The sequence below is a fragment of the Arvicanthis niloticus genome, chromosome 1 (genome assembly GCF_011762505.2).
Source record: "Arvicanthis niloticus isolate mArvNil1 chromosome 1, mArvNil1.pat.X, whole genome shotgun sequence".
Lineage (NCBI taxonomy): Eukaryota > Metazoa > Chordata > Mammalia > Rodentia > Muridae > Arvicanthis > Arvicanthis niloticus.
Window position 1 is genome coordinate 4,655,977 of NC_047658.1, and position 11,586 is coordinate 4,667,562.

At 47.5% G+C, this 11,586-nt stretch overlaps 2 protein-coding genes across 2 annotated transcripts; one reads left to right on the plus strand and one right to left on the minus strand.

Annotated features, from left to right (window-relative positions):
- Window positions 1–463: 463 nt before the first annotated feature.
- Window positions 464–3,553, minus strand: Pafah1b3 (platelet activating factor acetylhydrolase 1b catalytic subunit 3). Its single transcript, XM_034508868.2, has 6 exons — window positions 3,395–3,553; window positions 2,915–3,013; window positions 2,630–2,719; window positions 1,871–1,987; window positions 1,670–1,792; window positions 464–792 (listed from the first exon to the last, which is right to left on the minus strand). The coding sequence occupies exons 2-6, from the start codon at window positions 2,993–2,995 to the stop codon at window positions 505–507; spliced, it is 699 nt and encodes a 232-aa protein (XP_034364759.1). The 5' UTR covers window positions 2,996–3,013; window positions 3,395–3,553; the 3' UTR covers window positions 464–504.
- Window positions 3,554–7,613: 4,060 nt separating this feature from the next.
- On the plus strand, window positions 7,614–10,484 carry Prr19 (proline rich 19). The gene is made up of 3 exons (XM_034487678.2): window positions 7,614–7,753; window positions 9,207–9,837; window positions 9,920–10,484. Exons 2-3 carry the CDS (start codon window positions 9,213–9,215, stop codon window positions 10,396–10,398), a joined length of 1,104 nt encoding a protein of 367 aa, XP_034343569.1. The 5' UTR covers window positions 7,614–7,753; window positions 9,207–9,212; the 3' UTR covers window positions 10,399–10,484.
- Window positions 10,485–11,586: the final 1,102 nt, after the last annotated feature.

Consider the following 11,586-nt stretch of genomic DNA (forward strand, 5'->3'; position numbering starts at 1 on the left):
CTGAAGGGACAGCTTGTAGGGTTGAGATTCTTGATACTGTTTGGATACCATTCCAGAGATTACTGATTGACCTTGATCCTAACTGGGTAATAATGGCAAACTGGTTTCAACCAGAATTTGCCCAAAGCATACTACTGAAATTCAACTGACTTCAAGAACCAAAATGTTGGGGTTGGCGAGATGGCTCAGTGGTTAAAAGCATTGACTGATCTTCCCAGAGGTCCTGAGTTCAATTCCCAGCAACCAGATGGTGGCTCACAACCATCTGCAATGGGGTCTGATGCCCTCTTCTGGTGTGTCTGAAGAAAGCAATGGTGAATACATAAATAAATTTAAAAAACAAACAAAACAAAACCAAAATGCCTTCCACAGATACAAATAGAAATGCTTTGAGTAGCAACAGGTCAAGGTCTGGCTGCTGGGGGTACTCAGACTAGCCTAACCAAAAAGCAGGAAACAAAGGGAAGGAAGAGGAGCATTTAATGTCAAGGGAAGGAAAGAGGCTTAGGGTGTTGTCTCTGGCAGAGGGATTCCTTGGCCCTGATCTTGGGCCAGGAGACGCAGAAGTAAGGAGTGCAGGGCCCGGCAGACAGGTGTGTACCCCAAGCGGCTCAGGTGTAGGTAATCATACATGTCATGGTGACTTATGGTGCCGTCGGAGTGCACAAAGCCAGGGTCTGCATCTAAGAAGTGGGCTCGGGGGTAGCCAGCTAGTGCTGCCCGAACCATTTCGTTTACCTGTCGGTTTTTCTCCCGAAGTGGGTTGGGATGCTGGCCTCTCGGAAGCAGGCCCTAAGGAGGCAGACCAATAGTAGGCTGTCAGATCAGCATCTCTGGAACAAACTGTTTACCTCTACCACCACCCCACCAGGAAATTCTCAGCTGTAAAACAGTTAAGGGATGTAAAACTAGGGAGGACGTATATAAAGAATCCTCCAGATAGCAGCCTGTTTGCAGAGATTACGCATTAAAGTGGTCTCAGAGGTGGAAATGTTTTAGCTAGAAGTGATAAATCTTAATTTAATCCAGGAGCACCTGACAACTTTTTGAGATTTTTTTTCAGTACTCAAATTACCCAGCATTCCCTTGGAGAATAGGCTAACTGTCCCAGCCACTGTTTGTAAACAGGGTCTCTATGTAGCTATGTCTATCTTTACTGTATAGACCAGGGTTGCTTTGAACTCACAGAGATCTGCCTGCCTCTGACTCTGGAGCATTGGGATTTAAGGCATGTGCCACCACCACCAGCCCATAGTCATTCTTAAAGTGTGGAAATCTTCTACCAGACACTTTGTGGGAGATCATTGTGCCAATGTGTCCAGAACTGTGTCAAATATAGCGGGTTACTTCTTGAGGGTTCTACACAATCACAATTTTTTCCCCCTGTGAGACAGGGTTTCTCTGTATAGCCCTGGCTGTCCTGGAACTCTGTCGACCAGACTGGCCTCGAACTCAGAAATCCACCTACTTCTACCTTGCAAGTGCTGGGATTAAAGGCGTGCGCCACCACTGCCTGGCATTTTTTTTTTTTCTTCTCTTTTTAAAGACAGGAATGACCCTTACTTATCTCAATCATCCTCCTGCCTCAGCCCTTAGAGTGCCAGGGCTATAGGAATGTGCCACCATGACCACTATCCCTTTTCCTTTGGCACCCTTCCAAAGCTCTCACCAGCACAACCACCCGTGCCTGGGGCTGCAGCTTGTTCACCAGTTGTACGATGGCTTTGATGCCACCTGTTACTTGTTCTGCTGTGTGGCTATGGTTGTTGGTGCCCACCCAGACCACCACAATCTGTGGAAAGAGTGACACAAAGCAATAGTTAAGAGTAGGCAAGAAGGGTTAGCCCACCACCCATCCGGCCTTACTTACCTTGGGCCGGATATGTTCCAGCTCTCCATTCTCAAGCCGCCAGAGTACATGCTGTGTGCTGTCACCACCAATGCCAAAGTTAAGTGCATGCAGAGGTGAGAAGAGTTCCCGCCAGATCTGGGGTCAAGAAATGATGTAGGTACTAGCTACCACCTCCGCCCAGGCGGTAACTACGGATTAGCCTTACTTTATGGACAAGGACTGGTTAAATCTCACCTTGAACAAATCCAGAACCCTGGAATTACTGTCTCACTTTAACCAAAATCCCACAGGAGTTACATTTTACGGAGATCCTGTCTGCTTGAACTATATATACACAGAGCTAACAGCAGTACAACCGAACCTCACTGTGAAAAAAAGCCACTGTAGCTGAACTTCTTAGGGAGAGACTTTGTTACTGAAAGTCTTTGCAGAATACCATTACAATCAACCTTCATTTTCTGTAGAGCTATTACAACTGAGTGAAAACCCAACAGGGGCTGTGCTCCACTTTAAACAAACAATAAAAAGCCGCACCTCAGGCAATCTTGAAGTAAAGCCTCAATTTAACTTGATACAGACAAACCCAACCTGACAAATTCAGGGCACACACTTTATTTTTAGCAGAATGTTGCATGTACACGGTGTTCTTAGATTCCTGCTACCGCGGGCATTTCTGTACCCCCTTAATCTTGTCTGGCTTATTTTTATGTTCTGGACCTGAAATGCCAGTGAAGGTACTTGCCTGGATGAGGAAGGGGAAAAGGGGTGGACCCTCACCTCACACTGGTGCATTAGCTGAACCAAGGAGTCCCCGATAAAGACGACTTCGGGTTCCTTGTCTTTGCTGTCCGCCACAAATCGGTGGTGCTGTAGGGAAAGCCAGAGTCAATGGCACGCATGCTCCAGGACCCGCCCTACCCTGCATCCTCAGGCTGAACAACCCCAAACAACCCAAACCTGGCTACCCACTTGGTGAAGAGGAAGATGTCACGAAACAGGGGTTCTCTAGAAACCTCCGGCTCCGTCAGTCTCTAACCCTGGGGACCGCGCGGGGTCACTCACCAGAGACATCCAGCGCCCGTCGCCCTGCACGTCCTGCACTGGCGTGGGCTTGCTGGCCGGGTTCTCCCCTTCCCCGCTCATCCTCAGCACCGCAACCTCCTGGGGATGAGAGTAGAGTCTGCCCGGAAAAGCTCTGCGAGGACGTGGATCCGCCACGCCCACCCCTACCTCTCGAGCCAACACAATGGACCGTCCCGCCGCGCTCACTAGCGCGCAGGGCGAAGGCCGAGCCTGGACGCCGCCTTCTTTCGCACACTAGAAACCGTCACATAGGAAGGAATCCTCGCTCCCCTCCCCCGACGGAGGCCGCACAGTGGGCTGGTCTGCCGCTTCCCGCCGGGACCCCTTGCGGCCATAGCGACCCAACGAAGGGGGGAAGGGCCAGGCGAGACCACGCGACACCCACGGCAGGAGGAAGCGGGGCGAGGGGGGGGGCACAAGAGAGAGACAGCCCAGAGTGGACGGGAAGGGGTAGGGTACCTGAAAAGCCGACAGGGACGAGGGACAATCTAGCGTCCTCCGTCCGTGGAGGAAATCATTTGCTGCAGGGCCAGCAAACTCCGGAAGAGACCACCTCCGGGGGTGTGTGTGTAACCCATTCACGTGGGAGAAGGAGTGGACGGGCTCATTCCTGGATCCGTGGAGGGGTGACTCGTAGGCACCTGGGAAGGGACGCTCCCATTTCTTACTGGTGTAGGGGCTTGAAAAATAAAAATAAAAAACAAAACTGGACAAACAGGACAGTGGTGGCGCACACCTTTAATCCCAGCACTGGGGGGGGGGGGGGGGGGGGGGAGGAAGGCAGGTAGGTGGATCTACTAGTTCGAGGCCAGCCAGGGATACACAGAGAAACCCTGTCTTGAAAACAAAAACAAAAAAGAAGTGAAGCTGGAGATTAGAGGCAGCACCAGAGAATGGCTTTGAGGGGACTTCCCTATTCAAAGCTTTTAGTTTTGTTTTGAGATGAGATTTCACTGTGTAACTTTAGCTCTCCTGCAACTTGATGTGTCCAGCAGCCTGTCCTAGAATTCAGAGATCTACCTACCTCTGACTCCTAAGTGCTAAGATTAAAGCTGTGCCCCACCGTGCCAGGCCCAGCACTAGGGTTTTGTTATTTTTATTTATTTTTTATGTATATGTATATATGTGTATATATGCATGTGTGTGTGTGTGTGTGTTTCTCTTTTTTAAGGTAGGGTTTTTCTGTATGACAGAGCCCTGGCTGTCCTGGACTTGCTTTGTAGACCAAGCTGTCCTCAAACTCACAGAGATCCACCTACCTCTGCCTCCGGAGTGTTGGTATTAAAGGTGTACACCTCTAGTCCTAGCTTCATTAGTTGTTGGTTGTTTTTTTTTTTTTTTTTTTTTTTTTTTTTTTTTTTTTTTTTTTTGGTTTTTCGAGACAGGGTTTCTCTGTGTAGCCCTGGCTATCCTGGAACTCACTCTGTAGACCACGCTGGCCTCGAACTCAGAAATCCGCCTGCCTCTGCCTCCCAAGTGCTGGGATTAAAGGCAACATTAGTTTTTTAATGGTCTAAAATCTCAAATGCATACTTTCATGCCTCCGAGGCACCATTAGATGTATATGGAAGAGGTGCAGAAAGATCAGAAATTGGAGATGGCTGCAGAGCCCAGCCAGGTCCAAGTTGGCACCCCTCCTGCAGATCGCCTTGCACCTCCTCGGCCTCTGCTCCTCTCTCTAGCTACAAAGCTCCATCACCAGCTTCAGGTGGGTGGCTCTGGACTCCAAAACCTGTATCTGTAGTCAAGGCCACTTTCTGTCATGTTCTTTCTTTCCCTGGCTCAAAGTAATCCCAAATCCCGGTGTTTTCTCAGATGCCCAGGTTCTCTCTCACCCCTAAATGGCCTAGTTGTTTTCTGGCAGCCTCATCTACAGACTGAACTCTCAAATCTACCCATTCCTTCTGGTTAGGCTAAAGTAGTGAAGAGTTTTATTTATTGTGTTCACATTCTGTCTCAATCTACTTCCCAGGAAAGATCTGGACCTGGCATGAAGTTATTACTGAACAAGTCCATTGCTTGTGGAATGAATATTAATTACATTAATGGGTCAGTTCCTGGCTATCTCCATGTGTTGAAGAGACACATTCAGACATGCTTGAGAAAGGCCCAGGACTTTGAGGCTTGTGTTAGACCAGGACTTCTTTCAGGTCTGTTTGTTTGGAGGTTCTCATGTAGCTGAGGATGACTTTTTTTTTTTTTTTTTAAATTTATTTCTTTTATGTATGAATGCACAGTTGCTCTCTTCAGAGACACCACAAGAGGGTATTGGATCTTATTACAGATGGTTGTGAGCCACCATGTGGTTACTGGGAATTGAACCCAGGACCTCTGGAAGAGCAGTCAGTGCTCTTAACTGCTGAGCCATCTCTCCAGCCCTGAAGATGACTTTAAACTCACCATCTTACTGTCTCAACCATGGTGAACAGGGGTTCTTTTACTTGAGCCCCACTTTTGCCTGAGAAAGTTTTTTGTTTTGTTTTGTTTTTTCTAAATAGCAGGTCTTACTATGTAGCTTAGGCTGACCCAGAACTCACTATGTAGACCAGGCTAGCCAAATCTATGCTAGTGATGGCAATAAAGAAAGCTCTGCGTGTATGTGTGTGTGAGTGTGAGAGTGAGTATGTATGTGTGAGTTTGAGTGTATGTGTGTGAGTGTGTGTGTATGTATGTGTGAGTTTGAGTGTATGTGTGTGAGTGTGTGTGTATGTGTGTGAGAGTTTGAGTGTATGTGTGTGAGTGTGTGTGTATGTGTGTGTGAGTTTGAGTGTGTGTGTGTGAGAGAGTATGTGTGTGAGTTTGAGTGTGTGTGTGTGAGAGAGTATGTGTGTGAGTTTGAGTGTGTGTGTGTGAGAGAGAGTATGTGTGTGTGTGAGTTTGAGTGTGAGTGTGTGTGTTTGAGTGTGTGTGTGTGAGTGTGTGTGTTTATATCTCTGTGTGGTAGCTATGTGCAGTTGGATGCAGGTGACTGCAGAAGCCAGAAGGGGGTGTCAGATCTCCTAAAGCTGGAGTCATAGGCAATTGTGAGCTGCCCTGTGTGAATGCAAGGAACTGAACTCAGTCTGTTAACCAGTGAACCGTCTTTCCAGACCCTAGTCTGAGGAATTTTTACATGACCCTGTGCTTATAGGCATATAATACAGATATGCAAATCTAATATTTCCTGATAATATATGGAAAGAACTTAAAAACAATTCTTTTATACAGATCTAATTTTGTTATTTATTAAAAACAAAAGCAAATTTGCATACAATAAGCTGAGTGTACTTGTTATTTGTTTTTTGTTTGTTTTCCCTCTGTGTAGCCCTGGCTGTCCAGGAGTTTACTCTGTAAATCAGGTTAGGCCTTGAACTCAGAGAGCCACCTGCCTCTGCCTCCTGAATGCTGAGATTAAAGAAATGTGCCACCACTGTCTGGCAGGAGAAACTTTTTATGTACAGCCAAAATCTCGGAATTCATGGTCTATTGTCTCTGAATAGACTCTGCAGCAGTGCTCACTGGCATTGCACAGCATGATGGCATGTGCAGTTCAACCGACACACTATCTGTTCTCAACCAAAGCGCCATCAAGTTATTTCATTTGTTTTGTTTTTGACTTTTGAGACACGATCTATGGTGTTAGTCTTGCCTGTTCTGGATGTAGGTCTGCTATGTAGACCAGGCTGTCCTTGAACTCACAGAACTCCTCTTCGGGAGTGCTGGGATTAAAGGCCCTTGCCACCACAAGTTTTGAGATGCAAAATTGATGAGCACCTTAGATTTATTCGATCGATTCTGTTGTACTTTCAGAAACGTTTTACTTTTCATGGCATCTCCTCATTGTTTTGTAACCCAGAGCTGGTTTCCAGAAGCAGTGTATGGGCAAAGTTTGAAAGGTACTAAAGACTGGGGAAGCACAGAGAAAAGACACAGGTCAGAACATCACTGACATTTGGACAGGGATATATGCTGTGGTAGTTTAGTTTGACTTGAAAGGTTGAAGACCACACACCTGTAATCCCAGCATTTGAGAAGTAAAGGCAAGCCAGGCAATGGTGGCGCATGCCTTTAATCCCAGCACTTGGGAGGCAGAGGCAGGCGGATTTCTGAGTTCGAGGCCAGCCTGGTCTACAGAGTGAGTTCCGGGACAGCCAGAGCTACACAGAGAAACCCTGTCTCAAAAAAAAAAAAAAAAAAAAAAAAAAAAAAAGAGAGAGAGAAGTAAAGGCACACTATCCCGGGTAAGCTAAACGCATGAGGGGACAGGTACAGAGAATAGTTGGAGGTAGAGAAAATTTTGAAGCAAGCTGAAGAAAGAATCAAAACTCACAAGCATTTATTCATATGTGTGTTGCTTTATTCCATCCCTCGACAAACCATTTCGGGGAGGTACAACTTCCAACCGATTTCACAGATTAGGAATAGACTCTCAAAAGTGCTGCTTCAGGCGTGTCTCCAAGGGCCGGCCATCTTTGTGTGCGTGGAACCTAGCACCTTCCACTAGGGCCAGTGAAATGGTTGGCCAGTAGCCTTAGCCAATCAGCATTGAGTAACGCAGGCGGGTCTAGAAGCCCTCGAAGCCAATCCTGTGAGGAAAGGGGAGGACTCTAGGCAGGACTGGGCGGGGCTATAACTATCAATCTTAGTGCCTCGTGCTTCTCGCTAGGCAAGGGACCTGGCAAGGGGAGCGCATGCGTGAGGCATGCTTACTGGCTTAACTCGGACTCGAGGCCCGGAAGTGCGCGAACAGCATCGGAGGCTTGGGTCTCTACAGAAAAGAAGCCACTGCTCTCCACAGCCACGTGGAGTCCAGGGTGGGGTCCGTTAGGAGAGAAGAGGGTGAGGTACCCCTCCCCCACCCTGCCCCACCAACCTCTTCATTTAGCCTCCTGGGTTCACCTCAACTGTCTGAGCTGCACCCCTGCCTTACGCCCCCCACCCCCCAGGAGTGGCCCACTCTCTGAAGGCTCTTGTGAATTATGTCTCACCCTGAAGCAAGCCCTTCAACTTCTCTGGTTGCCCTCTCTCCTGCCTTATGTCTTTTATTTTTAATATTTTAAGACCCAGTCTTTAAAGACTAAGGCTGGCTGCAACCTCATTCTGAAGTTGAGGATGACCTCGGGCTCCTGATCTTCTTCCCTCCACTTCCTAAATTTTGGAATTACAGACTTTGACCACCATGCATGCTCCTCCTTCCTGGCTTCATTTAGTATTTCCGTTCCTGTACCTCTGCAGTCCTGGATTTCCAACCTGTTCTTTCTAGTTCCTCAGAGCTCTCCAGTTGCTTATAACCTTGTTCCCAACTTACGTTTTTTTTGTTGTTGTTTTGTTCTTTTTGAGTCTTTTATATTCTAAGCTGACTTCAAATTCATGATCCTCCTGCCTCAGTCTTCCAAAGAGGGATGGATAAAGGCAGGTACCACTCTGCCTGGTTCATCTTCCATCTTTTTTATTTATCTTAATTTATATGTATATACTGACCTCCGAGCGTAGGAACACAGGTCCATGTAATTTTTAAGCAAGTACTCTATCACTGAACAATATCCACATTTTGTATAGTCTCAGTGCTCAGGGTACACATGTACAAGATCCAGACCTTTAATTTTTAAGATTTATTTTAAAGTATGTGCCTCTCTCTGTGTGTGGAGATGTCCACAAAAACCAGAAGACAGCAGATCCCCTGGAGCTAGGGTTGGACTGTATTTCACGTCTGAGATGGGTCTGAGCTCAGTCCTTTGATTGAACTGCCATGTGGGTATTGGGAATTGAACCTGGGTCCTCTGGAAGAGCAGCTAGTGCTCTTAACTGCTGAGCCATCTCTCTTGGCCTGCTGAGCCAGCTCTTTAGGCTCCCAAGACACAGACGCTTTAGAATTTTATTTTTATACAAGATTTCATTGTGTTACTTTGGTTGGTTTTGAATTCACTCTGTAGGCCAGGTAGGGCTCTTTAAACTTTTGTTTTATCTATTTCAGCCTTGTTGAGCAAACAGGGTTAGAGGCCTGCACCACAAGGCCTAGCTATTTTTTTTTTGTTGTTTTTTGTTTTTTTTTGTTTTTTTGTTTTTTTAACTATTTTTCCATGTTCTTATTCTCTGTTACTTTATCTCCCATTTTTCCTATTAACTACCTGAACTTTGTTTTGGACTCCTTGTGTGGATAGGCCTTTTCCAGTGGCTGTCTGTCCACTTCCTTCATCTCTTTAAACAGTATTCTCCCTTTCCCCTGCCCATCTTTTCCCTCTCAGCTACTGTCCTTGATTTATTTGCATCTGATGACCACTCTGTCTTCTAGGATATCATGGATCCTCGGGGACCAGTTCCTCAGCCTTTCCAGCAGCTTGAGAAACCTGGCCGAATTCGCCGTCGTAAGACTAGGAGGGAGCGAAATAAGGCCCTAGTGAGCAGCCACAGGCCATTGACCCGTCAGGATCCTCCCATATCCAGTCGGGATCCATGTGTGATCCTCCAGGATCCTGTGGCCTCTGCAGCCCCCAAGCTTGTTGTGATAACTCAAGGCAGGTTGAGCCGGGAACACCGTGGTCTTTTCAATCATGAGGTGAAATCCCTGGATGTGGCCCGGCTGATTAACAGAGGCTCCTTGGAGTCATGTACCCCTCTGCTACCAACCAAGTCCTCCTGCAGCCCAGTCAGAGTCCAAGAACCAGACCTTCTGTCAAAAGGCAAGGAGAACAAGGTACCAGGAGGCTCAGGCTCAGGCCCAGGCCCACCAAATTCCCCAGATCTTCCAGTGTTGGGGCAACTGCTGGAGGAGCTGCAGTGCCAGCTGATTGTGCCACAAGCCTTTCCCAGGAGAAACCTAGTGCAGGAGGCCAGAGACACCATCATAAGAACCTTACAGGGCTGCCATGGCTGTGTGCCTGATCTTGCCCTGGTGCTCCGAGGTTGCCAGCTACCCTTGCCTGGTGAGTCCCCCTTCTCTCCCTCCTCTTCCTCTTCTGCCACTCTGTTGTAGTTCAAATGATCTTGTTATTTCTTCTGCACCAGAGACCAAGCCGAAGGTCCCTGAGAGTCAGAGGATGGCACCTTCTTGTATCAACGTTCCTGAGCGAGCTCCAAGGGAGGGGAGGCAAAGGACTCAGCAGGCAACAAAGGGGCGTGACTTTGCCATACCTCATACTTGCAGCAGCAGCACCACCCCTGCACACAGGGTCAACCAGGTGCAACCTTCAGATCTCCAACTGCCATTCCTGTCCTCAGCATCTTCACCATCTGGAGCAGCTTGGGGTCCCCCAACAGCTTTTGATATGCTGAAAAGCATCTGGCTCATAGCCACACCACCCCCTCCCCAGCCCTGGGATGTCCGCCCACCTCAGCCCCTACCTCAGCCACCATCACCCTTGTTACCTAGAACATCTGCCTTGGACTGGAGCCCCAATCCTCCTGCCCCACTGCCCAGTCTCTCCTGGGTGGTGACTCAGAGCAGTCCAGAGGCTTGGTCCTTCCCCCCAATGAGACTATACTGAGGAGACTAGGTAGGGCTGGGGAGGGGCAGGTATCCCACACTCCCAGTCACCTCAATAAAGCACCTACTTGATCCTCTTGATTTTCAGTAGTGGCTGTCTCAGGAGAGCAGCTTTCTTTTGTGTTTGTTTGTTTGTTTGTTTGTTTGAGACGGGTTTTCCGTGTAACCTTGGCTGTCCTAGAACTTGCTCTGTAGACCAGGCTGAGCTTGAACTCAGAGATCCACCTGCCTCTGCCTCCTGAGTGGGAGGAGCTTTCTCTAGCTCTAAACTTGAAGTCCAAGATGAGTGTATCACCTGTTTCTTTGTTGGAGCCCCAGGAGCCAACAGGAGAGGGTACATGCCTCTCAGTGTTTGTTTGGGGTGATAGAGACAGGAGGATTAAGAGTTTATAGTTACCCTGAGCCAGCCGGACTATATGAGCCCAATAAACCCCAACAAAACAAAGCATAACAACTCTCTACTTCGCCACCCCGTCTCCCCCTCCCCTCCCACCCCGGCCCCATAGAGTAAAAATTTTCATCATCCCTCTTGGTAACAACTGGTCATATGGTAAAGAGTTCACACTCAAAGTTTGCCATGCATTTATTTTTTTTCTTCTCAGTTTGTATGGTTTAATTTGTTTTGGATTTTTTTTCTTTTCTCTTTCTTTCTTTCTTTCTTTCTTTCTTTCTTTCTTTCTTTCTTTCTTTCTTTCTTTCTTTCTTTGACCGTCTCCCTATGGTAGTCCTGGCTGACCTGAAACTTGCTATGTAGACCGGACTGGCTTGGAATTTGGAGCAATCCACCACTCTGTGTCTCTCAAGTACTGGGACTAATTGCTTGTACCATGTCTCACGCCAGGAATTTTATTTATTTGCTATTTTGGGAATGTAATTCAGGACCTTGCACATGCTAGGTAAACATACCACCACTGAGCTACATCCCCAGCCAGAAAGCTTTTTGTTCATTTTTTTTTTTTTTTTTTATTTTTAAAACGGATTCTCACTTATGTGGTCCTGGCTGGTCTGTAATTCAATACAGAGACCAGTCTGGCCTTGAATTCACAGAGAACTGCCTGCTTCCCCCCAACCCCCATACCCCAATTGCAGGAGATGTGTCTGGCCAGAAAGCTTTTGAAATGACATTTTGAGTAGCAGTGAATTTTCTGCAGTGGAGGGCAAAAGATAAGGCCAGAAATGTTTGTTGGAA

Bases quoted from the DNA above. Each gene is read 5' to 3' on its own strand.
- Pafah1b3 (XM_034508868.2), bottom strand. From the start codon at position 2,995: ATGAGCGGGGAAGGGGAGAACCCGGCCAGCAAGCCCACGCCAGTGCAG. The intron at 2,720-2,914 runs GTGAGTGACCCC...CTTTCCCTACAG, and splicing joins ACGGGCGCTGGATGTCTCTG to CACCACCGATTTGTGGCGGA. The intron at 793-1,669 runs GTGAGAGCTTTG...CTGCCTCCTTAG, and splicing joins AGGCACGGGTGGTTGTGCTG to GGCCTGCTTCCGAGAGGCCA.
- Prr19 (XM_034487678.2), top strand. From the start codon at position 9,213: ATGGATCCTCGGGGACCAGTTCCTCAGCCTTTCCAGCAGCTTGAGAAA. The intron at 9,838-9,919 runs GTGAGTCCCCCT...CTTCTGCACCAG, and splicing joins TTGCCAGCTACCCTTGCCTG to AGACCAAGCCGAAGGTCCCT.